The sequence below is a fragment of the Halichoerus grypus genome, chromosome X, assembly GCF_964656455.1.
Source record: "Halichoerus grypus chromosome X, mHalGry1.hap1.1, whole genome shotgun sequence".
NCBI lineage: Eukaryota > Metazoa > Chordata > Mammalia > Carnivora > Phocidae > Halichoerus > Halichoerus grypus.
Genome location: NC_135727.1, coordinates 45,884,328 through 45,911,590, shown reverse-complemented (window position 1 = coordinate 45,911,590; position 27,263 = coordinate 45,884,328). Strand labels below are relative to the sequence as shown.

The 27,263-nt window shown below is 38.8% G+C and overlaps 1 protein-coding gene and 2 pseudogenes across 2 annotated transcripts; 2 read left to right on the top strand and 1 right to left on the bottom strand.

The window, feature by feature from the left end:
• The first annotated feature begins 211 nt into the window (after nt 1-211).
• LOC118552332 (translationally-controlled tumor protein-like) lies at nt 212-1,029 on the top strand (annotated as a pseudogene).
• Nucleotides 1,030-12,020: 10,991 nt separating this feature from the next.
• LOC118552333 (U2 spliceosomal RNA) lies at nt 12,021-12,124 on the bottom strand (annotated as a pseudogene).
• Nucleotides 12,125-23,964: 11,840 nt separating this feature from the next.
• Nucleotides 23,965-26,933, top strand: GPRASP2 (G protein-coupled receptor associated sorting protein 2). 2 transcript variants are annotated; one of them, XM_036118667.2, is made up of 2 exons: nt 23,965-24,214; nt 24,287-26,933. In XM_036118667.2, the coding sequence occupies exons 1-2, from the start codon at nt 24,008-24,010 to the stop codon at nt 26,582-26,584; spliced, it is 2,505 nt and encodes an 834-aa protein (XP_035974560.2). In that variant the 5' UTR covers nt 23,965-24,007; the 3' UTR covers nt 26,585-26,933. The 2 variants fall into 2 exon arrangements, with proteins under 2 accessions (XP_035974560.2, XP_035974559.2); XM_036118666.2 differs by having other exon boundaries at nt 23,965-26,933.
• The last annotated feature ends 330 nt before the right edge of the window (nt 26,934-27,263 follow it).

The following is a 27,263-nucleotide window of genomic DNA, read 5'->3' as shown; positions in this document are numbered from 1 at the left end:
TTACAATAATCAAAACACTGTACAGGCATAAGACAGACAAATAGACCAATGGAATAGAATAAAGATCCTAGCAATATGTCTTTGCATATATGGTCAAATTACATTTAACAAAGGTGCCAAGAACATTTAATGGGGAAAGGACGTCTTATCAACAAATAGAGGTGGGAGCTTTTCTGCCTGCTTCTCCTCCCACTGAGTGCCACCCAGGCTGTACCATGGACTCAGAGCTCCCAGCTCCTGCTAATCTAGCGTCACCCTCCTCTCTTTCCAGCTTCTATTATAATCATCTACCCGGACCTCATCAGCCATGATGAGATGTTCTCCAATATCTGCAAGATCCAGGAGATCATGGATGGCCTGTGCCTGGAGATAGAGGGGAAGATGATTAGTAGGACAGAGAGTAACAATGATGACTTGCTGCTCATTGGTGGAAATGCCTCTGCTGAAGGCCCTGAAGGCAACGGTACTGAAAGCACAGAAATCACTGGTGCTGATATTGTCATGAACCATCACTTGCAGGAAACCAGCTTTACAAAAGAAGCCTACAAGAAGTACATCAAAGATTACATGAAATCAACCAAAGGCAAACTTGAAGAACAGAGGCCAGAAAGATGAAAAGCTTTTATGACAGGGGCTGCAAAACAAATCAAGCACACCTTTGCTAATGTCAAAAAACCAGTTCTTTACTGGTGAAAACATGAATCCAGATGTTTGCTTTGCTGGACTACCATAAGGATGATGTGACCCCATATATCATTTTCTTTAAGGATGTTTTAGAAATGGAAAAGTGTTAAGGAAATGGCTATTACTTTGGATATATCACCTGTTGTCATAACTGGCTGATGCTCTTCATCCACACAACACCAGGACTTAGACAAATGGCACTGATGTCATCTTGAGCTCTTCATTTATTTTGACCTTGATTTATTTGGAGTGGAAGCATTTTTTTTATTATTATGTTCAGTTAGCCACGGTATAGTACATCATTAGTTTTTGATGTAGTGTTCAATGATTCATTAGTTAGTTGTGTATAACACCCAGTGCTCATCACAACACGTGCCTTGTTTTTAAGAGAAAAAACAGATCATGTAGGTTGTCTAAAAATAAATTGCATTTAAATTCATTTGAGAGAATGTCTCATAGTTTAATACATATTTAAATCCATCTTGTGTAATGTCCTGGAGAAGCTAGAGCCTGGTTGTAGACTACTGCTAGGAAGCATAAGACTGCCTGCAGATAATTTCTACACTGAAAAAGTACTCTGGGACAGGTATATAAAAAACAGGAACCAGAAGTTTTAATTCTGAGTTCAAGTAAAGGGAAAGACCATGCTCATAGCTGTGCCAACATTTGAAGTGGATTCCTTACACATTTCATTACCTACAAATGGAAATAGTCAACTCTGGAAGAGATTACCAAAAGAATAAAAAGAGCCTAATACAGTTGGAAGCAAAAACAAAAACAAACACACACACAAATGGTGATGGGAAAACTGGGTATCTATATCCAAAAGAAATTGGGGCCCTTATCTTGTACCATATACAAAAATTAACTCAAAATGGATTAAAGACCTAAATGTAAGAACCCAAATTATAAAATTCTTATAGAAAACAAAAGGGGAAGTCTTCATAAATTGGACTTGGCAATGATTTCTTCAATATGACACCAAAAGCACAAGCAACAAAAGCTAAAGTAGACAAATGGGACTACATCAAACAAAAAAAACTTCTGTGTATCAAAGAGCACAATCAACAGAATGAAAGGTAACCTATGGAAGGGGAGAAAACAATTGCAAATTGTATATCTAATAATGGATAAATATTTAGAATTTATAAAGAACTACAACTCAACAACAAAAAATCAAATAATTCGATTAAAAAATGGGTAACAAACTTGAATATACATTTCTCCAAAGATATATACAAATGGCCAACAAGCATATGCAAAGATGCTTAACATCACTAATCATCAGAAATGCAAATCACTACATCAAAAACTAATGATGTACTGTATGGTGACTAACATAACATAATAAAAATTTTTAAAAAAGAAATGTAAATCAAAACCATTACGTGATACTACCTTATACCCATTAGGATGGCTACTATAAAAAGAAAAACACATAACAACAAGTTTCAGCAAGGATGTGGAAAATTGGAACACTTAAGAAATGCTAGTGGGATTGTAAATGGTGCAACCACCATGGAAAACAGTATGGAGGGTCCTCAAAAATTTTAAAATAGAATGACCATACTATCTAACTATCCTACTTCTGAGTACATATCTGAAATAATTCAGGTTTTGAAGAGCTATCTCCATGCCCATGATAATAGCAGCACTAGTCACAATAACCAAGAGGTTGCAGCAATTTAAATGTCTAATGCAGGATGAACGGATAAACAGAACGTGTATGTGTACAGTGGAATTTTATTCAACATTAAGAAGGAGAGAAATCTTGTCAGATGCTTCAACACAAATGTAACCTTGATGACATGCTAAGTAAAATTAGCCAGTTACATAAAAACGAATAGTGTATGAGTCTGCTTATATAATGTATATAAAGTAGTCAAGTCATAGCTACATAAAAAGTAGTATTAGTAGTATTTCCATGGGCTGGGGAGAGGGAGAAAGGGGAGTTGATTAATTGGTATAGAGTTTCAGATTTGAAAGATGAAAAATTTCTGGAGATCTTTTCACAATAATGTGAATATACTTAACCTACTGACCTGTACACTTAAAATTGCTAAATTTTATGTTATTTATTTTTACCATAATAAAAAAAAACTCAAAATACCTAAAACAAACTAATTTTGCTAGTTTTTTGTTATTTTATGTTATTTATTTAGATGCTAAATTTTATGTTATTTATTTTTACCATAATAAAAAAAACCTCAAAATACCTAAAACAAACAGAGATTGAATCAGTAATCAAAAACCTTTCAAGCAGAAAAGTACTATACCAGATACTTTCACCAGTGAATTCTATTAGGCATTCAATGAAGAATTAATCCAATCCTTCTCAAATTCTTCCAAAAAATTAGAGAAATGCTTCCCAAAACTCTTTCTGTGAGGCCAGAATTAACATGATATCAAAATTAGATAAAGATATTATAAGAAAAAATTAAAAACTAATACACTTTATAAATATAACACAAATATCTTCAACTTAAAAGTACATCAAATCCAAAAGCATATTAAAAAGATTATTCAGCATAACCAAATGGGATTTGTCCTGGGAATTCAAGGGTGTTTCAACATAAGGAAATAAATCAATGTAATACAATCCCACTCATAGAAATAAAGGAAGAAAACAATATTATCACTCAGTTGACAAAGAAATGCATTTGACAAAATCTAATACCCTTTCAAATAAAAACTCAGAAACCTAGAAATAGAGGGAAAATTCACCAACATTATAACAGGTACTTGTGAAAATTCCACAGCTAACATGGTACTCAGTGGTGAAAGACAGGTTTCCTCTAAGATCAAGAACAGGTCAAGATTGTCAACTTTTACTGCTGCTATTCACCATTGTATTAAAAGTTCTAGCCAGAGTTATTCTACAAGAAAAAGAAATAAAAGACATACAAATTGAAAAGGAAAAAGTAAAATTATCTCTGTTTACTGCTGGTATGATCTTTTATACATAGAATCCCAAAAAATCCACAACAAAGCTATTAGAGCTAATAATCCAATTTAGCAAAGTTACAGGGTAAAAGGACAGCACTAAAAAATCAGTTGTGTTTCTATACAGCAGCAATGAACTATCTGAAAGGGAAATTAAGAAAGCAAGTAAAATTAAAATAGCATCTGAAATAATTAAATAATAATTAAATATTTTACAACATATCTAACCACAGAGGTGAAAGACTTGTATGCTGAAAGCTATAAAATATTTTTTGAAGGAAATTTTAGCAGGCTTAAATAAATGGAAAGACATTGTTCATGGGTACAAAGACAGCATTGTTAAGATGTCAGTGCTATCCAAACAATGAATCATGGGACACTATATCTAAAACTAATGATGTAATGTATGGGGATTAACATAACAATAAAAAATTAAAAAAAAGAAAAAAAAAAAAAGATGTCAGTGCTATCCAAAGTGATCTACAGATTCAATGCAACAAAAATTCCAACCACCTTTTTCACAGAAATGGAAAACCTGATCCTCAAATTAATACAGAATTGGAAGGGGCTCTATTAATAACCATAACAGTCTTGAAAAAGAAAAAGTTGGAGGACTCACACTTCCCAACTTCAAAACTTGCTACGAAGCTACAACAATTAAAACAGTATGGTACTTGCACAAGGATACATAGACCAATGGAATAAAGTAGAGAGAGCCCAGAAATAAACAAAAAATCAGTAGTCAATTGGTTTCCAACAAAGATTCCAAGACCTTTTAATGGAGAAAAGACAGTCTTTTCAATACATGGTGCAGGGAAACTGAATATCCACATGCAAAAGAAGGAAGTTGGACCCTTATATTGTATAAAAAAATAATTCAAGATGAATTCATAACTTAAATTTAAGAGATAAAACTCTCAGAAGAAAACATTTGAAGGAAACTTCATGACATTGAATTTGATGGTGATTTCATGGGTATGACACCAAACTGCACAGGCAAAACAACAAAAATAGATAAATGGGACTTCATCAAAATTAACAACTTTTGCACCTCAAAAGATAATACCAAGAAAGTGAACAGATAACCTACTGAATGGGAGAAAATATTTGGAAATGATGTATCTGAAAAGTGATTAATATCCAGAATATGTAAAGAACTCTTAAAACTAAATAACAAAAAAATAAACAATCTAATTAAGAATGGGTAAAGAACTTAAATATACATTTTTCCTAAGAAGATATACAAATGGTTAATAGCACATGAAAAGATGTTTAACATCATTAGTCATTAGTAAAATGTGAGTCAAAACCCCAATGACATACCATTTTATTTTATTTTTTATTTTGTTTTTATTTAAATACTAGTTAGTTAACTTATAGTGTAATATTGGTTCAGGAGTAGAATTTAGTGATTCATCATTTACATATAGCCCCCAGTGCTCCTCACAACAAGTGCCGTCCCTAAAACCCATCACCCATTTAGCCCATCCCCACCCACCTCCCCTCCAGCAACCCTCAGTCTGTTCTCAATAGTTAAGAGTCTCTGAGGGTTTGTCTCCCTCCCTTTTTTCCCTTCCTTCCCCTATGTTAATCTGTTTTGTTTCTTGAATTCCACATATGAGTGAAATCATATGGTATTTTTCTTTCTCTGACTGATTTATTCCACTTAGCATAATACACTCTAGCTCCATCCACATAGTTGCAAATGGCAAGATATTCTTTTAATGGCTGAGTAATATTCCATTGTATATATATACACTACATCTTTATCCATTCATCAGTCAATGGACATTTGGGCTCTTTCCATATTTGGATATTGTTGATAATGCTGCTACATATCATTTTATACCTATTAGGATAACTATAATTTTTTAAGGAAAGGAAAATACTGGTGGTATTTTGATAGGGATTGCATTAAATGTGTAGATTGCTTTGGGTAGTATAGACATTTTAACAATATTTGTTCTTCAAATCCATGAGCATGGAATATAGCAAGTGTTGGCAAGGATGTGGAGAAACTAGAACCCTTGTGCATTGCTGGTGGGAATGTAAAATAGTGCAGCTGGTGTGGAAAACAATTTGGCAGCTTCTTACATGGTTAAACATAGAACTACCATATGACCCAGGAATTTCACACCTAGCTATATACCCAAAGTAATTGAAAGCAATGAATAAATAGATATGTCTATACTAGTGTTCTTGCACTGTTATTCACAATAGCCAAAAGGTGAAAACAACTTAAGTGTCCATTAGTGGATGAATGGGTACACAAAATTTGATAAATACATACAATGGAATTTTATTTAGCCATAAGAAGGAATAAGATTCTGATATATACTACACCATGGACTGACCTTGAAGAAATTATGTTCATTATTAAGGCAGGCACAGAAGGACAAATCCATGATTCCACTTGTGTGAGGTACCTAGAATAGGCAAATTTATGGAGACATAAAGTAGAATAGCAGTTATTATTAGTAGTAGGAACTTAGGGAAGGGAGGGAAAAGGGAGTTATTGTTTATTGGGTATAGTGTTTTGTTGTGAATGATGAGAATGCTTTGGTATAAATAGTAGTGATGGTTATACAACATTGTGAATGTATTTAATGCAATTGAATTATACACTTAACAATGATTATAGTGATAAATATTATGTATGTATATTTTACCAGACTAAATTAATGGCATTTAGTCAAGTGTGACCTATTTGGAAAAAAATAACAAAATGTATTCCACCAAAATAAACTGTAATTGATTCAAAGACTTAAATGGAAATATTGAAACATAAAAGTACCAGGACAATATATTAGAGATTTTTTTAACCTATATTCTTGGTGAGAGAAAATGCCATTGCAGGTTAGATAGAAATCAATGGGTACATAAAAAAAGATTGATAAAGTTAACTGATAATGTTAATATGATTCATAATACCATAAACATTTGCTGGTGAATTAATCTTACATATAGAAAATCCTAAAAAATCCACAAAAAACTATTAAAACTAATAAACAAGTTCAGCAAGTTTGCATGATAAAATATAAATATACAAAAATCACTTGTATTTCTATACAGTAGTAGTGAGCAAACCAATAATACAATTTTAAAAACAACTATATAATAGCATCAAAAAGAATTTTTTAAAAATTTAGGAATGCATTTAACCAAAAAATGTTAAGATTTGTGCACTGAAAAATACAAAATGTTGTTGAAAGAAATTTAAAAAGACTTAAACAAATGGAAAGACACCCTGTGCTCATGGATTGGAAAACTTAAAATTCTTAAGGTATCAATACTAACCAAATTGATCTACAGTCAATGCAATTCTTACCAAATTACAGCCTTCTTTTTTTGCAGGAATTAACAAGTTGCCTCTAAAATTTACATGGGAATTCAAGGGATCCAGAATTGCCAAAACGAATTTTATTTATTTTTTAAAGATTTTATTTATTTGACGCAGAGAGAGAGAGAGAGAATACAAGCAAGGGGAGCAGCAGAGGGACAGAGACAAGCAGGCTCCCTGCTGAGCAGGGAGTCTGATGTGGGGCTTGATCCCAGGACCCTAGGATCATGACCTGAGCTGAAGGCAGATGCTTAACCGACTGAGCCACCCAGGCGCCCCTACCAAAACGAATTTTAAAAAGAACAAAGTTGGAAGACTCACACTATTGAATTTCAGTACTTACTATAAAGCTACAGTAATCAAGACTGTGTGTGTATCTTGACACACATATAATGAGATTTTATATATATATATATGAGATACATACATATGTATGAGATACATACATATATATGAGATATATACATATATATGAGATATATAATGGGATATATGTATATATGTATCAATATTGAGATGAGATATATACGTATATATATACATATGAGATATATATATGTATGTATGTATCAATATTAAATAGAATTGAAAGTCCAGAAATAAATCTTCACATGTATTGAGTTTTGACAATGATGTGAGGACCATACAGTGGGGTGTGAATTGTCTTTCCAATAAATGGTGCTGGGACAACTGAATAGGCACATGTAAAAGAATTAATTTGGATCCTTACCTCACACCATATATAAAAACTTGAAATTGAACAAAAACTGAAATATAAGACCTAAAACTATAAAACTCTTAGAGGAAAAAATAGGCATAATGCTGTGTGACCTTGGATTAGGCAATAATTTGTCAAATATGATACCAAAAACACAACAACAAACAGAAGAATAGGCAAACTGGACATCATCAAAATTAAAACCTTTTGTGCTTCAAAAGACACAGTCAAAGTAAGTGAAAAGTGAACCCACAGAATGAGAGAACATTCTGCAAATCATATATTTGGTAAGGGGCTTGGATCTAGAATGTATAAAGAATGTTCCAATTCAATAATATATGGACAACTCAATAATAAAGAGATAAATAACTCAATTATAAAAAGGTCATGGATTTAGATAGACAATTCTCCAAGGAAGATATTAAAATGGCCAATAATCAGATGAAAAGATGCTCAACATCATCAACCATCAGGAAAATGCAAATCAAAAACATAAGTAGATGCTACTTCACATCCACTCAGATGGCTATAATATAAAAGACAGATAATAGTAAGTACTGGCAAGGATATGGAGATATTGGAATCCTCATACATTGCTGGTGGGAATGTAAAATGGTGCAGTTGCTTTGGTAAACAGTCTGATAATTCTTCATATGGTGACCATATGTTCCAGCAATTCCACTCTTAGGTATACATCCAAGAGAAATGGAAATGGATACATATATCCAAACAAAATGTCCACAAATGTTTGTAGCAGCATTGCTCATAGTAGCCAATAAATGGAAACAACCCGAATGCCCATTTAACTGATAAATGGGTAAATAAAATGTGGTATATTCATATAATGGAATAATTTTTAGCAATAAAGCAATGAAGTAGTGATACATGTTATAACATGATAAGTGGAAGAAGAGAGCAACAAAGGACCATCTATTTTATTATTCCATTTATATGATCCATCCAGAACAGACCAAAGCAGATTAGTTGTTGCCTCTGGTTTGGGAGTAGGGGCAATGGAGTCTGACAACTAAGAGCTGAAGGATATATTCTTGGGGTAATGAAAGTATTACAAAGTCAATTTTGATGATTAATTTACAACTCTTTGAATATATTAAAAGTTATTGAATTGTACACCTTAAATTGGTGAATTGTATGGCATATGAATTGTATCTCAATAAAGCTGTTGTAAAATACTATAAACAAGTGAAAACAGCATATGATGGAAACAGTAGTTAGAATATAGATGCAATTTATAGACTAGTTTTCAGATTTTACAAAGAAATAGTACAAATCAATGGAGTGAATAACCCAATGGAAAACTGAGTAAGCAAATAGTAAAGTTAAGTTCACAGGAAATGAAATGAATTTGCTGTACTCAATGACAAGATTTAAGACCTTTTCTGGTTATTAGTGTTGTTCACCAAGATTTCCTGCTGTTTAATTTTCCAGACACTTCGGCTTGCACTTCCCCCACTCATTTTAATTACAGCTTTGGCCACATACCTAACTTTAATCAATAAAATGGAACAGAAAGATTTTTGTCAATTCTGGGGAGAAACTCTTGGGGATGCACTTTTAATAGCCACTATGATTTCTCATGATCTATCTTCCTATTCCATGGTATCCAGTAATGCTCCATATAGTGACTATTTCATCAGTTTATTTTTTTAAAGTTTTTATTTAAATTTCAGTTAGTTAACACACAATATAATATTAGTTTCAGGTATACAACATAGTAATTCAATACTACCATCACAACAACAAGTGCACTCCTTAATCCCCATCACCTATTTAACCCATCCCTCCACCCACCTCCCCTCTGGTAACCATCAGTTTGTTCTCTATAGTTAACAGTCTGTTTCTTTGTTTGCCTCTCTCTTTTTCCCCCATGATCATTTGTTTTGTTTCTTAAATTCCACATATGAGTGAAATAATATGGTATTTGTCTTTCTCTGACTGATTTATTTCGCTTAGCATAATACTCTCTAGCTCCATCCACGTTGTTGCAAATGCCAAGATTTCATTCTTTTAGATGGCTGAGTAATATTCCATTGTATATATATACACACACACACACACACACACACCACATCTTCTTTATCCATTCATCAGTCGATGGACATTTGGACTCTTTCCATAATTTGGCTATAGTTGATAATGCTGCTATAAACATCGGGGTGCAAGTATCACTTTGAATTAGTATTTTTATATTCTTTGGGTAAATACCTAGTAGTGCAATTTTTGGATCTTAGGGTAGTTCTATTTTTAACTTTTTAGGAACCTCCATACTGTTTTCCAGGTGTTGGTGAGGATGTGGAGAAAAGGGAACCTCATCACTTTAATCTTAGTAAGCAGAGCCCCCAGCCAACATGTGTTGGGTATGTAGTGTGAACAAGAAATATATTTTTGTTGTTTTAAGTTACCGAAATTTAGGAGTTTTTTGTTACTGATACATAATGCATCATGCCCTGACTGATATGCTCATGCACAATCGTAGAAATACAAATCAAAATAATAGTATTCCAGTTTTTACCCATAATATTGACAAAAATAAAAGTTTGTAACAGCCAATGCTGGCAAGGTGTTTCTGAAATACACACTTCCATTTATTGTTGGCATAGCATTCTATCTCCTGAGCTTGTCATAATTAACAAATTTCTGATACTCATGTATTTAAGTTATACCTATTTTTCCCTATTATAAACAATTCTGTGATAAACATCCCTATGGCAAATTTCTGTTGCTAAATGGTACATTTCACTTAGGTATTTTTATTTGTTTCAGTCCAGTTCAGGCCAGTTATAGTTTTTGCCCTCTTTCACCCAGCATGATCACCTGGGTAAATTCCAGAATATTTAGTACAGACCTTGAAAACCTGTGGATTGTATAGGTGTCTGTGTTTGCTGGTGCCTGGATTACTTTTCTCACTTTTTATGTTTCCACTAACACTTTTAGTGCACTCCCTCTGTGGTGTTTTTCTTCTCTACAGTCATCCCATTGTTGAAGGGATAACAGAGGATTGCTGTACTTGTAGCTAAATTGATTTGCACATCCTTAGCTAGTTCCTTACAGAATATTCCTAGGATTAGAATTTCTAGTTCAGTTTCTGTTAAATAACTCTTAGTTGTAAAAAAAAAAAAAAAAAAAAAAAAAAATACAATCGCCTTCTGTCACTTCCTTTATGGGGGCACAGTAACACTTATCCAGTGGTTAATTTGAGGATTTGAACAAGGAAGAGGAATAAAGGTGCCTCCAGAGACTTAAGAAAAAATAACTGTCAGTACATCTTCAAATAACATAAATATAAAAGTATTGTATCCAAAACTTCTGTTTCTGCTGCAATATATAGAGCTTGGAAGTCATCACTCCCAAACTTACAACAAGAAAAAGATGAACAAACTAAAACACCAAGTTTCTAGGACAAACTACCACCACCTTAATATGTGGAGAAACAGACAAATTCAGAATCACAGTTGAGATTTGCTTACCTAAAGTAGAATCCACTGGAGCCATAAACTGGTAGGAACACTTAAATGGTAACTTTGATAAATTGCTAAAAGCTGAGTGTGGACCAGCAGGAGAGTGAGGTATTCTGTATGTCATAGCCTTAGATGGGCTTTTGTGGATTTGACCTTCAGGAAAACCATTCAGTTCTCATGGTGAAGAGCCAAGAAATGTCCCCTCATAGATATAGCAGAAGGAGAGGAAGAGTACTGTTCTGGAATATACTCACAGCATTCTCCATTACAGTTACCTACTCTGAATGGGAAAAGTCTAGAAGAGCATTATATCACCTGGGAAAAGACATTTTTTTGTCAATTCCAGCCCCATCTAACTTTCCTGTCTTGCCATGGGAGGAAAAAGGTAAGAAACACTTGTGAGGTCACAGACCAGATGAAAATACACAACTTGTGCCCACTCTAGACTTCCTATCTCACCTAAAAGGGAAAAAAAAAATCTAAGAAGCACTTGTGAAGGTCACAGTCAGGGACAAAGGCTCACTACAACACTGAGACCTAATAATAGAACTATGGAATGCTTCCCATTTCCTCCACACCTTTGAATAAGGCTCATGTATAGTAACAGCAGATTAAGCTGAAGGAAGTTACATCTAAGACCTTATTTAAGAAAAAGTCTCTACCCTTATCCTCAGGTCCACAGTACTAACATCGTGTAATTCTGGAGTGAGAAAGAAATTCAAAGGGTCACCTGCCTCACAGCTCCAGGAAGCAAGATACATATATCATCTTTATTTATTTTTTTTTTTTGGACTCTGATAAACATACATCATCTTTAAATGATTTTCTGCTTTTCCTATCATTTGCCCAAAGTTGAATATGATATGCTCTCTCACAATAATAATTTAATATTTTCCTCTCACACCCTTTTCAGGCAGTCCATTTCTACACTTGATCTTAGCCAAAAGGCCGAGAAGTGATGAGGCAGTCCATTTCTCATCCATCTCTCTCTTGCTTCAATATGTCAATTTCTAACTTTATGGAGACAAAGCAGCTGTGCTATATTCAGCTTATAATAACCCTCCTACTTACAGCTACTTGTTCTCCCCTCAGTTTTATTTTACTCCTATAAAAATCCCTTCTCTTTTAATCTCTATTAATAAATCCTTCACATCATTTTAACCAAAATATTTCAGGGTTTTCTATAACAACATTTCCCAGTTTCATTAGATGATGTTAAAAATGGAACACCCATTAGCATCCTGCTGACCTATTGTTCAATGGAATAACATTTTGGAAACATGGCTCACTGATGTTTGCACATTCCTCTTTAAATATTAAGATAAAAAGGGTGCCTGGCTGGTTCAGCTGGTAGAGCATGTGACTCTTGATCTTGGGGTCATGAGTTCAAGCCCCAAATTGAGCATAGAGCTTACTTTAAAATATTGTTTAAAAAATATTAAGATAAAAGCTAAATGTGATATCCTTGTAAGTACATCATTTATATCACATATAAAGAAGCCTTCTCAGCTGCAGCAAGGTCATATTTCTGTAAAACAAAAAGTCTCTAAGGAAACACAAAGATAACAGGGGAGATAAAAACAAGGACATCAGAAGAAAATTTAGCCTCTGACATATATAGCCACAGCAAACAGTATACACAGTCTAACTTCTGTATCCGTATAAACATAAAACCTCACACTAAAGGCCTATTTACATCAGTTTCCTTAACCTATATTTTTTGTCTTTTAACCAAACTTTCAAGGCATATCAAAAGCCAAAAAAAAAAAAAAAAAACCCCCACACACACACACTATCAAGAGACAGAGCAAGCATCAGGACCATATTTAGATATGGTAGAAATTTTGGAATTATAATACTAGAATTTTAAAACAACTATGGTTAATATGCTAAGTGCTCTAATGGGAAAAGTGGATAACATTCAAAAATGGATGGGTAATATAAGCACAGAGATAGAAACCCTAAGAAAAAATTCAGAAGTTAAGCTAGAAATCAAAATCAGTGTAAAAAGAAATGAAATCTGTCTTTGATGGGTTCTTCAATAGACCGTACATGGCTGAGAATAGAATCAATTTGCTTCAGGAAATGTCAGTAGAAACTTCCAAAAGAGAATGCAAAGAGCTAAAGGAGTGAAAAAGACTAAACAGAATATCCATGAGCTGGGAGACAATTACAAAAGATGTAATATACATGTACTAGAAATACCAGAACAAGAGAAAAGAGAGAAAGGAACAGAGGAACTATTTGAAGTAATAATGGTTGAGAATTTTCCAAAATTAATGGCACAGTCTAAACCACAGATCTAGGAAGCTTAGAAAACATAAATCAGGATAAAAACCAGAAAAGATATACCTGTGCATATCATATTCAAATGGAGGAATATCTGGGGCTCCTGGGTGGCTCAGTCAGTTAAGTGTCTGACTCTTTATTTCTACTCAGGTCATGATCTCAAGGTCATGAGATTGAGCCCCTCATCAGGCTCTGCAGTGGGCGTAGAGCCTGCTTAAGATTCTCTCTCTCCCTCTCCCTCTGCCCCTCCTCCCCCACTAGGGCTCTCTCTCTAAAATAAAAAAAAAAAAATTGCAGAATATCAAAGACAAAGAGAAAATATTGAAAAAAACCCAGAGAAACCAACCACATTACCTATAAAGGAGCAGGGTAAGAATTACATCAGATTTCTCTTCAGAAATCTTGCAAGCAAGAAGAGGGTGGGGTGAAATATTTAAAGTGTTGAAGGAAAAAACAAGCACCGACCTAGAATTCTGTATCCAGCAAAATTATTCTTCCAATATGAAGGAAAAATAAAGACATTCTCAGACAAAAAGAGAGAGAGAGAGAGAAAATTTGTCCCCAGTAGACCTGTCCTTCAGGGGGGATTATAATCAAAATTCTTCAGAGAGAAGGAAAATTATATAGGTCAGAAACTCAGATCTCTGTATTTATTTTTAAAAAGAGTATTAGAGAAGGAATAAATTAAGGTTAAATGAAATCTTCTCTTTTTATTCTTAATTGATTTAACAGATAACAAATTGTTCAAAATAATATCAACAGCATGTGTGGTGATTAAAGCTTATAGACAAGTGAAATGAATGACAGCAATCTTATAAGGGATGAGAGGAAGGAACTGGAAATATTCTGTTATACAAAGTACATGCACTACCTGTGAAGTAGTATGGTGTTATCTGAAAGTGAACTTGGATATAGTGTAAATGTATATTACAAATTCTAGGGCAACCACTAAAACAAAATAAAAACAGAAATATCATTGATATGCTGAGAGAAGATGATATATAAAATGTACAATTTAAAATAGAGAAGGCAGAAAAAGAGAAAAAAAACAAAAAGGCAACATAGAAAACAGTAACAAATATGTAGATATTAATTCAACTATATCAATGATCACTTTAGACATCAATAGTCTAAATGCACCAATCGAAAGAGACCATCAGGGTAAGTTAAAAAAAATAAGATCCTCTTTACATGTAACCTAAAAGAAACACACTTTAAATATAAAGACATGGATAGACTGAAAATAAAGGGATAGAGAAAGAAATACTATGCTAACATTAAACAAATGAAAGCTGGAGTAGCTCTATTAATTTCAGACTAAACAGAATTCAGAGCATGAAACATTACCAGGATAAGGCGGGGGGGGGGGGTGTGTTACATAATGATAAGAGGCTCAATTCTCAAAGACAACATAACAATCTTTACTGTATATGCACCTAACGACAGAGTGCAGAAATACATGAGGCAAAACTGATAGAATTGCAAGGAAAAATAGACAAATCCACTATTATAGTTGGAGACTCCAATACCCCTCTATCAGTAATTGATAGATTCAGTAAGTATAAAATCAGTAAAAACCAACTTGAATTGAACAGCACCATCAATCAAAAGGATCTAATTAAAATTTATAAAATACTTCATCCGAAACAGTAGAATACATTCTTCTCAAGCTCACATGGAACATTCACCAAGATAGAACATATCCTGGGACATAAAGCACCTTAAAAATTTTAAAAGAATAGACATCATTCAAATTATGCTCGCAGATCACAATGGAATTAAACTAGAAATCAATTACAGAAAAATAACTGGAAATCCCTAAAATACTTGGATATTAACCAACACACTTCTGAATAACACCAAGGTCAAAGAACTCTCAAGGGAAACTAAAATATTTTGAAACAATTTTATGAAAATATAATTTATCGGGGTGCCTGGGTGGATCAGTTGGTTAAGCGTCTGCCTTTTGCTCAGGTCACGATCCCAGTGTCCTGGGATCGAGCCCCGCACTGGGCTCCTTATTCAGTGGGGAACCTGCTTCGCCCACTCCCCCTGCTTGTGCTCTCTCTCTCTGTGTCAAATAAATACATAAAATCTTTAAAAAAAAGAAAATATAATTTATCAAAATTGTGGTATGCAGCAAAACAGTGCTTAGAGAGAAATTTATAGCACTGAATGAATATATTAAAAAATAAAAAAGATCTAAACATCAATAATTGAAGCTCCCATCTTAGGCAACTAAAGAAAGAAGAGCAAATTAAAGCCAAAGTAATCAGAAGGAAAAAAAGATAATAAAAATTAGAGCTGAAATCAATGATATGAAAACAGGAAATCAATAGATAAATTCAATAAAACAAAAAAAGTTGGTTCTTTAAAAGATTAATAACATAAGTCACTAGGTAGTTTAAGGAAAAAGGGAAAAACACAAATTGCTAATATCAGAAATGTTTCTGTGGACATTAAGAGGATAATAAAGGAATAGTATGAACAACTTTGTCCAAACATTGATAACATAGAAGAATTGCAACAATTCCTTAAAAGACATAAGCTACCAAAACTAACACAAGTATAAATAGATAATCTGCATAAACCTAGAACTATTAAAGAAGTTGAATCAATGCTTCACAACCTTCCAAAAGAGAAAGCACTATGCTCAGGTTCACTGGTGAATCCTACAAAACATTTAAAGAAGTAATCATACCAATTTTATCTAATCTCTCAAAGAAAATAGAAGTTGAGGGAATAAGTCCCCCCAAAATTCTGAGACTGGCATTACCCTAATACTAAAACCAGGCAACTACATTACAAAAAGAGAAAACTACAGACCAATATATTTCATGCATATAGGTATAAAAATCCTCACAAAATATTAGCCAATAAACCCCAACAATGTATAAAAAGAATATACACTACAACCTAGTAGAATGTATTCTAAGTATGCAAGACTGTTCAACTTTTGAAAATCAATTAATGTAATCAATCACATCAAAGGTTAAAGAAGGAAAACGATATGATCATGTCAGTACAGCAGAAAAAGCATTTGGAGAAATTCAACACCCATTCATGATAAAAACTCAGAAAACTAGGAATAGAAGAGAATTCTTTAAACTTAATAAGGAGTGTCTACAAGAAATTTACAGCTAACATAAGGGTAAGATGCTTTCTGCTGAGATCAGGAACAAGGAAAGGATATCCCCACTCACCATTCTTGTTTAACATGACACTGGAAGTCCTAGTTAATGCAATAAGAGAAAAAAGGAAATAAAGGTATACAGATGGGGAAGGAAGAATTAAAATTAGTTGTTCACAGATGACATGACTGTCTTTGTAGAAAATCTCAAATAATCAACAAAAAGGCCCTGGAACTAATGAGCAATTATAGCAATTTTGCAGGATACATGGTTAATATACAAATTTCAATTTTTTTCTTGTATACCAGCAATGAAAATTTGGAATTTGAAATTAAAAACACAATACCATTTATATTAGCACCAAAATTAAATAATTAGGTATAAATCTACAAAAATATGTACAAAATCTATATAAGGAAACCTGCAAAACACTGATAAAAGAAATCAAAGATCTAAATAAGTGGAAAGATATTCCATGAGCATGAATAGGAAGGCTCAATATTTTCAAGATGTCAGTTCCCAAATTAATCTATAGATTCAATGCAATCCCACTCAAAATCCCTACAAGTTATTTTGTGGATATCAGCAAACTGATTCTAAAGTTTATATGGAAAGGCAAAAGACCAAGAATAGCAAACAATACTGAAGGAGAACAAGGCAGAGGATAGACATTACCCAACTTCAATAATGTCCATAAAACTACAGTAATCTAGACAGCGTGGTACTGCCAAAAGAAAAGACCAGTAGATCAATGCAACAGAAGAAAGAGGCCAGAAATAGATCCACACAAATATAATCAACTAGTTGTTGACAAAGGAGTAAAGGTAATTCAATGGAAAAACTACACTCTTTTCTACAAATGGTGATGAAACAACTGGTCACCTACATGCAAAAAAAAAAAAAAAGAATCTAGACACAAATCTTAGATCTTTCAAAAATATTAACTCAAGAGGTGCCTGGGTGGCTCAGTCGTTAAGTGTCTGCCTTTGGCTCAGGTCATGATCCCAGGGTCCTGGGATCGAGCACCGCTTCGGGCTCCCTGCTCAGCGGGAAGCCTGCTTCTCCCTCTCCCGCTCCCCCTGCTTGTGTTCCCTCTCTTGCTGTGTCTCTCTCTGTCAAATAAATAAAATCTTAAAAAAAAAATATTAACTCAAAATGGATCACAGAGCTAAATATAAAATGCGAAACTAAAACTCCTAGAAGCTGATCTAGATGACCCCTGAGTTTCGTGATGACTTTATAGATACAACACAAAAAGTGTAATCCATGAAAGAACATGTTAGTAAGTTGGACTTTGGTTAAAAATAAATCTTCTCTGCAAAATACTCTGTTAATAGAATGAAAAGCAAGCCAACAATTGAGAGGAAAACTTTGCAAAACAGACATCTGATAGAAAAGACTGGTATCCAAAATATACAAAGAACATTTAAAATTACAATAAGAAAACTATCAACCCCATTAAAAAATGGACAGTGAGGGGCGCCTGGGTGGCTCAGTCGTTAAGCATCTGCCTTCGGCTCAGGTCATGATCCCAGGGTCCTGAGATTGAGCCCCGCATCAAGCTTCCTGCTGGGTAGGAAGCCTGCTTCTCCCCTCCCACACCCCTGCTTGTGTTCCCTCTCGCTGTGTCTCTCTCTGTCAAATAAATAAATAAAATCTTTAAAAAAAAATGGGCAACGATCTGAACAGACAACTGACCAAAAAAGATAAAGAGATGGCAAATAAGCATGTGAAAAGATGCTCAAAATTGTATGTCTTTATGAAATTGAAAATTAAAACAAAAAAGAGCCAACCTTAGCTAAATGGACAAAAAAAAAAAAAAAGATCTGTGTCCATGGTGATTGAGATGAACAAGGAATACATCATGCCTGGTGCCCAGGCAAGGTGTATGCCAGTGTGAAAGTTCACATGCATGTTTGTGGGAAGTGGGGCGTGGGGCTGGAGGCAGAGCTGTAGTTATGAAGAATCAGCACAGCTGCTTCTATATCTCAGGCTTAACAATTGGGGTTTATTTGATTCTGAGATTTAGATTTCAGGGGCAAGTCAGGGTAACACAGGTGCTAGTGCAGTCACTGGGTATGGAACCATGGCTGCTGCAATCTGTTAGACTGGAATCCATTGTAGGATGAATTAAATATTGCTTAGCAGTTAGATAGTATCGTTTAATCTCTTTTTTTTCTTGCTTTCTGACTTTAAAGATGAAATTTAACCTATCTGATCTGGTTTCCTCACCTGTTACATGAAGGTAGTAACAGTATATTTTGATAATATTCCATATTGACCACTATTGTTGTAAGTTAATACACATAAAGATCTTAAAATAGGGCCTTTCTCAGTGCGAGAAATGCTAATGAGTAATAATGCCTGTTCTTTAAATGAATTCACAATAAATTGTTCAACAGATATTTAAAAGTCTTACAACAAAATCTGTCAGCTATTGGTAGATTCAACACTCTGTCGGAAAGATCTTGGAATTAAAATCCAGAATTATCAGAGAAGCTTGTGCCAGTATGATTTTGAATATATCTGTAAACGTTAAGGATAAGAAATTGCGTAAGATAGAAACTATAAGTAAATGTAGCTTCCACAAGAACAGAGATTTCTTTCATTTGTGTTTCTACCATATCTCCAGTGCCTAGGATAAAGAAGGTATTCATGTGTATTTCTTGAATGAATGAAAGGCACCAGAGACTTTAAGAAAGTGAAAGAACAGTTCAGGGAGGCAAGGAGATTCACACACACCCACAGATCCCAGCAGAGCTCAGACTCCCTTCTTCAAGCCTGGCATTCACCCAAGATAGTATGCTGTGGAATAAAGAAAAAAATGATCCACAGTTCAGCTAAAGCCATTTAAACAGCACAGTAAAAGCAGCCCTCCTCTGATAATTGACATCCATTGTCAGTCCAGATACTGTATAGAATCATCTCCAGATGGTTTTTTATCACCTAAATATTGCATAGTTATAACAAATGTTTAAAAACAAATAAAAGCTGAAATGAAAATATATGAAAATTCATGGTAAAATTATAGTTCCCTTTTCATCCTCAAAACCATCATTGATTTTCAGCAAATGGGGACTTTGTCCAAGATGAACCTCAAAGGCCATTGCAAAAGTCTCTTTTCTTTAGAAAACAGAGACAGGGGATTGCTGGAGAAGGTGGTTATAGGGGTAAGAGGTGAGCCCCCCGGAATTGATCTTCCCAGGGGTTGAAGGCCAAGTAAAGTAAGTCAAGGAGGATAGACTTTCAAGTCAAGATGGTGAGTAAATTTAGTTCCTACTGCTGCTGTAACACATTACCACATTCTTGGCGACTCAAAATAACACAAATGTATTAGCTTACGGCCCTGGATGTTGGGAATACAAAAAGGACCTCATTGGTCTGAAATGAAGGTGATGGTCAGGCTTCAATTCTCTGAGGGATCCTAGGGAGAATCTGCTTTTCTTGCCTATTCCAGCTTCTGGAAGCTGCCTGCATTCCTTGGGCCCTGGCTTTGTTTCATCTTCAAAGCCAGCAATGGCCTATCCAGTCTTTCTCATGCTACTTTGATGTGACACTGACTCTCCTGCCTACTTCTTCCACATTTGAAGTACTTTTGTAATTACATTGGCCAGGAAGAGACCCAGCATATTTTTATTTTGAATTCAGCTGATGAGCAATCTTAATTCGATCAGCAATCTTACTTCTCCTTTGCCCTGTAACATCACATATTTACAGGTTCTGGAGAATAGGATGTGGACATGATTGAGGGACCTTTATTCAGCCTATCACAGTGAAAGTGGCATTTAATTGGGTTTAAAATGGGCACCAGCAGGTTGGTGCTCAACCACAGTCGTGCTTAAACACTTTGCTCTGTTTGCCCCATGGAGCACAGAAAGGAAGGGCTCAAGACTAGAGGAAGGATGTAGGGGTAAAGGAACCAGAGGATTCAAAAACCACCAGGTGCTGTCTTGGGAAGTAGGTACATGATGGGGTCTTCCTCCAAAGAATGTCTGGGGAAACTAGACAGGTGTGTATGGCAAGTGGCTGAGATCCAAGCTGGTTCTACTCCCTGCCACATTTCCACACGGCCAAAGATCATGAGAGCTTGGATGTGACTGCAAGAGAAAACTTGATAGACAGGGCAGTTGAAGAAGAGCCAGGACCAGCCCGACCCCTGGCCATGGGGGCAACAGACAGGAAATATCCTAGGACCCAGTGCAGGTCGTGCCTGGCGAAAAAAGGCCCTCTGTGGGCGACTGTGGGGACTGCGAAATGGCAAAAGCATGTTGCCAGTTTGAATGGGGGGAAAACAGCAGTGTGGCAGAAAGAATGGAGGCAGAGCAGTGGTTGGTTTTCTCGGGGTAGAGGTGTAGGTCTGCCTTCCTTTAGAAAAGGCGCAGTGGTGAGGCCTCCGTGGGGGCCCCCTCCCACCTTCCTCCCTTCAGTGGCCCCGCGAAGCAGTGAAGGAAGAACGTGGGACGGCCACCCACCCCAGAACCTCCGGGGCAGTGTGGCCCTAGGTCGCCTTTCCCCTCGCAGCCTGCTGTCCTGACAGGCCCTGGCCCACCGGCCTCCGGTTAGGATGGTGGACAGAACGGGGGAGAGGGAGGTGGACAGACACTGAACGGTCGGGGGACTCTCACACACCGAGGGGCGGGTGATATCCATCCGCTGCTGCCGGCAGCGCACCTTCCCCGCCCCGCCGCCCCCGACCTCTGGGTCCTAGCCCCCACCGCCAACCCTCGCGGGGTCCCATGGATTGCAGGGCCAGCAATGAGGGGGTGGTCGCCGCGGAGGTCCGCAGAGGCGCGCTGCTGTGAGCCCGCCCCTTAGGCTGGGGCTCCTCCCGGCCCCGCCCCCTCTGGGTCGGAACTAGGGTGGGCCGGGGAGGGGGCGTCGAGCCCATTCGTGCCGTATCCCTCCGCCCCCCTTCCCGACACCCTCGCCGCGAGCGTTTCGTGCCGCATCCTGCGCAGCCCCTGCCCAGTTTGGTGCAGCGGCGCGGGGGGCGGGACGCCTCTTTGCGATTCTGGCCGCACGCAAGGCGGTGGGAATCCGAGTGAGGAGCGCCGAGAGGAGGGGGGAGGCCAACGACCTGCACCTTGAGCCTGTGAAGGCAAGTGGGGGTGTCGTGGGGAAGGCGGGGGGACCCCCACTGTCGCCCGGCTTCCAGCCTTCCCGGACCCCAGACCCTGGCAGCCTGGCCAGGAGGAGGCGACCGGGTCCCTGAGCTGGTCCCTCAGAGAGGTGCGCAGCGCCGCGGGACCCCTGGCGAGGAGAGGCGGCGACTGGCGCGGGCCGGGCCCAGGGCACCGGGGCTGGCCGGAGAGGCTCCCTCGGATCCTCTGGAGGCGAACTGCGCCCGCCACTCCGCGGCCAGCTTTCCAGGCGCCCGCGACCCGCCGTCGACGGTGCCTGTGCGGGGAGAGAGCTGTGGGGGGAGGCTGCTGCGGCAGAAATGGCGGAGTGGGAGCTGGGGTGGGGGGCGCCCAGGGAGGCCGCCGGGGCGGGGGGCGGGGAGGGGGGGGGGAGATGGCGTCCGAGCTCTGTGCCCAGCTGGCGGGGAGCGGGTGGCTGGTGGCGTCGGTTACTCCGGGCCCTGATTCTGGAAAGGGGCCTGTCCCTTCCCACAGGCGCCTGGTTGATGCCAAAGTCTTCTCTCTGCGCAGTAGCTCTGGCGGTTTCCTCCCGCAGGGTGCATCTGTAGAGGAGAGGCTTGAGAAAAAGGAGGAGCAGGACAATGGCCTGGATTTCTGGAGGTGTGTGGGGCTAGGGGGGGGATGGGCAGCAGCCATTGAGTGGAGACCCGAATCGGGGTGGGGTGACTGCGACCGTAACAGGTCAGGCATCCAGGAATACCTTCTAAAATTCCCCTTTGTATTAGCTTTCTAAGCACTTGCCTCGCCTTCGTCCCTCACCTCCACCGAAAATTCGTGGTAGGAAAGGATGGGCTAGGAGGTGAGGGTGAGACACAAGTCATAATTACAACTGCCACTGCACAACCTGTTTTCTAGAATATGCGGGAACCCTTCCCCCAATTTATGCTGCGCAAGGCAGTGGGATGTGGTGCACCTAGTGGTGAATCCTTAGAATTGGAAAAGGAGCAGTGTGAAGAGTGTGACGTCAAGAGAAGATGTCGTTGTCTGGGGAACTCTGAAGTAGACCTTATATAAAACGAGAATATTCTACCAAGAGGACTCTACATGTTTGAAAAACAAATATGTGGAGTCCCTTCCTTGGTGTTTGTGGGTCCACTCAGAGCTCAGTTGCTACCATGGTCTCCTGACTGTCATGCTTTTTCATCTGTTTGTCCATAGGCCTGCTTTAAAGCTACTCACTTCTGTGAGGAAGGGAAGGAGGAGGAGACTGGTTCAAATCTCTGGAGGTTGGTGTGAAGGTGGGTAAATCAGGGGAGCACTATAGAGTAAGATCATGGCAAGTGTCTTTGATCCAAGTGGGTCCAGGACCTCCTCCACCTCTCCTGCTTGCTGCCAGATTTGCACACTGCCACCGCATCCCTTGTCCATTTCCTGCAGGAGATACTAGGAATACTGGGGTAGGTGTGGATTGGGCTGTGAATGGGAGGAGAAGACCTGAAAGCAGGGACCATGAGACAGGAAAAATTAGACAAGTTAGATCTTTAAATCGAAACATGTTTACATCAGGGATCAGTGTGTCTGTCAACCAAATATTCAGACTTCATTTTCTCCTGTATGTTTACTTCTCAGGACAGCCTGCTTTCTGCTATAGGGCTTAATACCACTGAAACAAAGCAAGGAGGGAGAAATTGCACCATATCCGTGCAGGTTGGTATGAAAGTGGGTACAAATTTGGGTGGGGAAGTAGAGATCAACACTGGTCCAAGAGTGATTAGGGTCTAGTCTGGGGTCTCCTCAGCCTTTCCCATTGGGAACCCATTTTCCCAGTAACCTCACACCTGTTTTGTAGCAGGCAAAATAACGTGGCAACTCTTGGGGGTAATGTGTGAGGTAAAATGAGGGTGACAGAAAGACTTTCTAATAGTTCAACTGTCCCACTAAGCATTCCAGGTCCAGTCTCTGTGTGAATCTCTGCATGAGGTGATTCAGTTGGAAGAGATTCAAAGCCCCATGTCATTCTCTTTCCTTAGATCCACCTCCAGTGGCAGCTCTGGTGGTGTTGGAATTGCTGCTGACCACCACCCTCAACAGGTCTGCACCCACCCAGGAACATCCATCGTCCCCCAGCTTGGTTGGGCCTCTTCTGCACTTTGTCTGTGATACTGACTGAGGCTAGGCTTCGGAAGGAGGTTGATTGATTGCTGGACTGGTGATTGACTCTAACATTTGTTTCCAACTCTACCACCTGAATCACTGAAAGATCAGAGTGTGAAGATAGATCTGTGGTAGAGGCTGAGACTGGGGTAAGGTTACTTACCTGGGCCTTCTCTGTAGATTGTACCATGACTGGGGCTGAGATTGAACCTGCTGCCCAGGCAAAGCCTGAAAAGAAGGCTGGCGAAGAGGTTGGGGGTGGGGCTGAAAGAGAGAATGAAGTCCCGTTGGTGGTCAGACCCAAGGTTAGGACCCAGGCACAGGTAATGCCTGGGGCAAGGCCCAAAACTGAGACGAAGTCTATGCCTGGGGCAAGGCCCAAAAGCGAGTCCCAGGCAGTGACTGGGGCAAGGCCCAAAAGCGAAACCCAGGCAGTGGCTGGGGCAAGGCCCAAAAGCGAATCCCAGGCAGTGGCTGGGGCAAGGCCCAAAACCGAGTCCCAGGCCATGGCTGGGGCAAGGCCCAAAGCTGAAGCGAGGGCAGTAGGGGGAGCACGTCCTAAGACCGAGGCCAAGGTAATCCCTGGGGCAAGGCCCAAAGATGAAGCCCAAGCTTGGGCCCAGACTGAGTTTGGGGCTGAGGCAATGTCGCAAACAGAAGGCCTGACCCAGACCAATGCTGTAGCCTGGCCACTCGTCAGTACTGAGTCTGGGTCAGTTGCTAAACCTATGGCCCTGTCTGTGGACAGGGAGCTGGTCAATGTGGACACTGAGACGTTTCCTTGCTCCCAGGTTGAGACAGGAGTTCAACCCTGGTTTGGATCAGGGGAGGAAGCTAATATGGGGTCTTGGTGCTATTCCAGGCCCCGGGCCAGAGAGGAGGCCTCTAATGAGTCTGGATTCTGGTCAGCAGATGAGACCTCTACAATGTCTTCTTTCTGGGCTGGAGAAGAGGCCAGTATCAGATCATGGCCCAGGGATGAGGCCAATACCAGGTCCAGGCACAGGGCCAAACATCAGCCTAACCCCAGGTCCAGGCCCAGATCCAAGCAAGATCCCTATATTGATTCTTGGTCTGGGTCTGAAGAGGAGTCTGGCAACCCATTTTGCTTGTGGGCTGGGGAAAATACCAATAACCTGTTCAGGCCCAGAGTCAGGGATGAGGCAAATATGAGGTCCAAGCTCAGGACCAAGAGAGAGGACTTTTTTGAGTCTGAGTCTGAAGATGAGTACTATAAGGAGTCCTGGTTTTTGCCTGGAGAAGAGGCCAATAGTAGCTTCAGGACCAGAGACAAGGAAGAGCCTAATACTGTCTTGAAGCCCAGGGCCCAGAAAGATGTTAATCACAGTGGTAGGGTCAAACAAGAGCCCAGATTTGAAGAGGAAGTCATTATTGGGTCCTGGTTCTGGGCAGATAAAGAGGCGGGTATGGAGGCTGGGGCTTCTGCCATCTGTGAATCCACACCAGGGGCCGAGGAGGGGGCCATTGGTGGATCCTTGTTCTGGACTGAGGAAAAGTCCAGTTTGGGGGCTGTGGCCAGAGAAGAGGCCAGGCCAGAGTCTGAAGAAGAGGCCATATTTGGGTCCTGGTTCTGGGATAGAGATGAGGCCTGCTTTGACCTAAATCCCAGTCCTGTGTACAAAGCCAATTCTAGATACAGAGATTCAGCTGAGGATGAACTTAAGGCATCATCCAGGCCCCAGACCTGGGAAGAGGTCACTGTTGAATTCAAACCTGGTCTTTGTCATGGGGTTGGCTTCCCATCCCCAAGCTCCTTTAGAATTCCTGAAGAAGCAGCATCTGTATTCTCTGAAATGTTTGAGGGAAAGCCCAAGAATACAGAATTTACCCCAGAAGGGGAAGACCAGGAATCTTTGCTTCAGTCTGAACAACTTGAACCTGAATTCCCATTTCAGTATGATCCATCCTACAGGTCAGTCAGGGAAATTCGGGAGCATCTTAAGGCCAGGGAGAGTGCAGAGCCTGAGAGTTGGTCCTGCAGCTGCATACAGTGTGAGCTTAAAATTGGTACTGGAGAGTTTGAAGAACTTCTTCTATTAATGGACAAAATCCGAGATCCTTTTATTCATGAAATATCTAAAATCGCAATGGGTATGAGAAGTGCTTCTCAATTTACCCGAGATTTCATTCGGGATTCAGGTGTTGTCTCACTTATTGAAACCTTGCTCAATTATCCTTCCTCCCGAGTTAGGACAAGTTTTTTGGAAAATATGATTCACATGGCTCCACCTTACCCAAATCTAAACATGATTGAGACATTCATATGTCAAGTGTGTGAGGAAACCCTTGCTCATAGTGTGGGTTCCCCTGAGCAGCTGCTTGGATTAAGGATGCTTAGACACCTCACTATAACTACTGACTACCACACACTGGTTGCCAATTATATGTCTGGGTTTCTTTCCTTATTAACCACAGGCAATGCAAGAACAAAGTTTCATGTGCTGAAAATGCTATTGAATTTGTCCGAAAATCCAATCGTGGCAAAAAAACTATTCAGTGCCAAAGCTCTGTCGATATTTGTGGGTCTCTTTAACATAGAGGAGACAAATGATAATATTCAAATTGTTATCAAGATGTTTCAGAATATCAGTAATATCATAAAAAATGGAACTATGTCCTTAATTGACGATGATTTCAATCTTGAGCCACTTATTTCTGCATTCCATGAATTTGAGAAGCTAGCTAAGGAACTACAAGTCCAAATAGACAATCAAAATGATCCTGAGGTGGGACAACAAAGCTAATATGAATAACCACCTGCCTTTGATCAGCCTTATGTTCCCAAAGAGCCCTGAGTAGTGCTTTGGTTTTCACAGTCTGGTTTTATGTTGTAACTTATATTTTAATGCTGATGTTAACTTTGTCCAATTCTTGATTTGAGCTGGATCATTTTGTGGATGCCAAATGAATATTAGAGCTGAAAATATATCTGTTGATATTTGTCTTGCTGTCCAGATTGCAATATTTTTCAGTATTGAGCTTCTGATGAACTAAGTCGCCTGTGTACGCTACCCTGCTATTTGTTGTTTAAACATATGGTTCTCTATTCAAGTCTGTGTTTTCAATAAAGGTCTATGTGAAAATTGGCAGAAATGACCCCTCAATTTGAAACCAGGTACATATACATTGTGCATATTTACAAAGAGAGATAATTAGTATGACAAACACCTTCATTGAAAAATTGCATTCCCGGAGTTTAAGAAGGGATTTCTGCAGGCTGTGGTATTTGAGAAATGCTTCAGCAAAGAAGGACCCACTTAAACTGGTCACTAAAGTGTAGAAGACAGACCATTAGGTCATTCTTAGAAATGAGCTGTGGTGGTGTGAAGAAAAGTGTGTGATTAGAAAACCTGTCTCAGCAGCATGGATGTACCCTGTCTGCCTGGAAGAGGTAAGGCAAAATTTAGTCAAGGTTTCAATTGA

What these genes read in the sequence shown, in the direction of transcription:
- GPRASP2 (XM_036118666.2), top strand. Translation starts at nt 24,008, where the DNA reads ATGACTGGGGCTGAGATTGAACCTGCTGCCCAGGCAAAGCCTGAAAAG.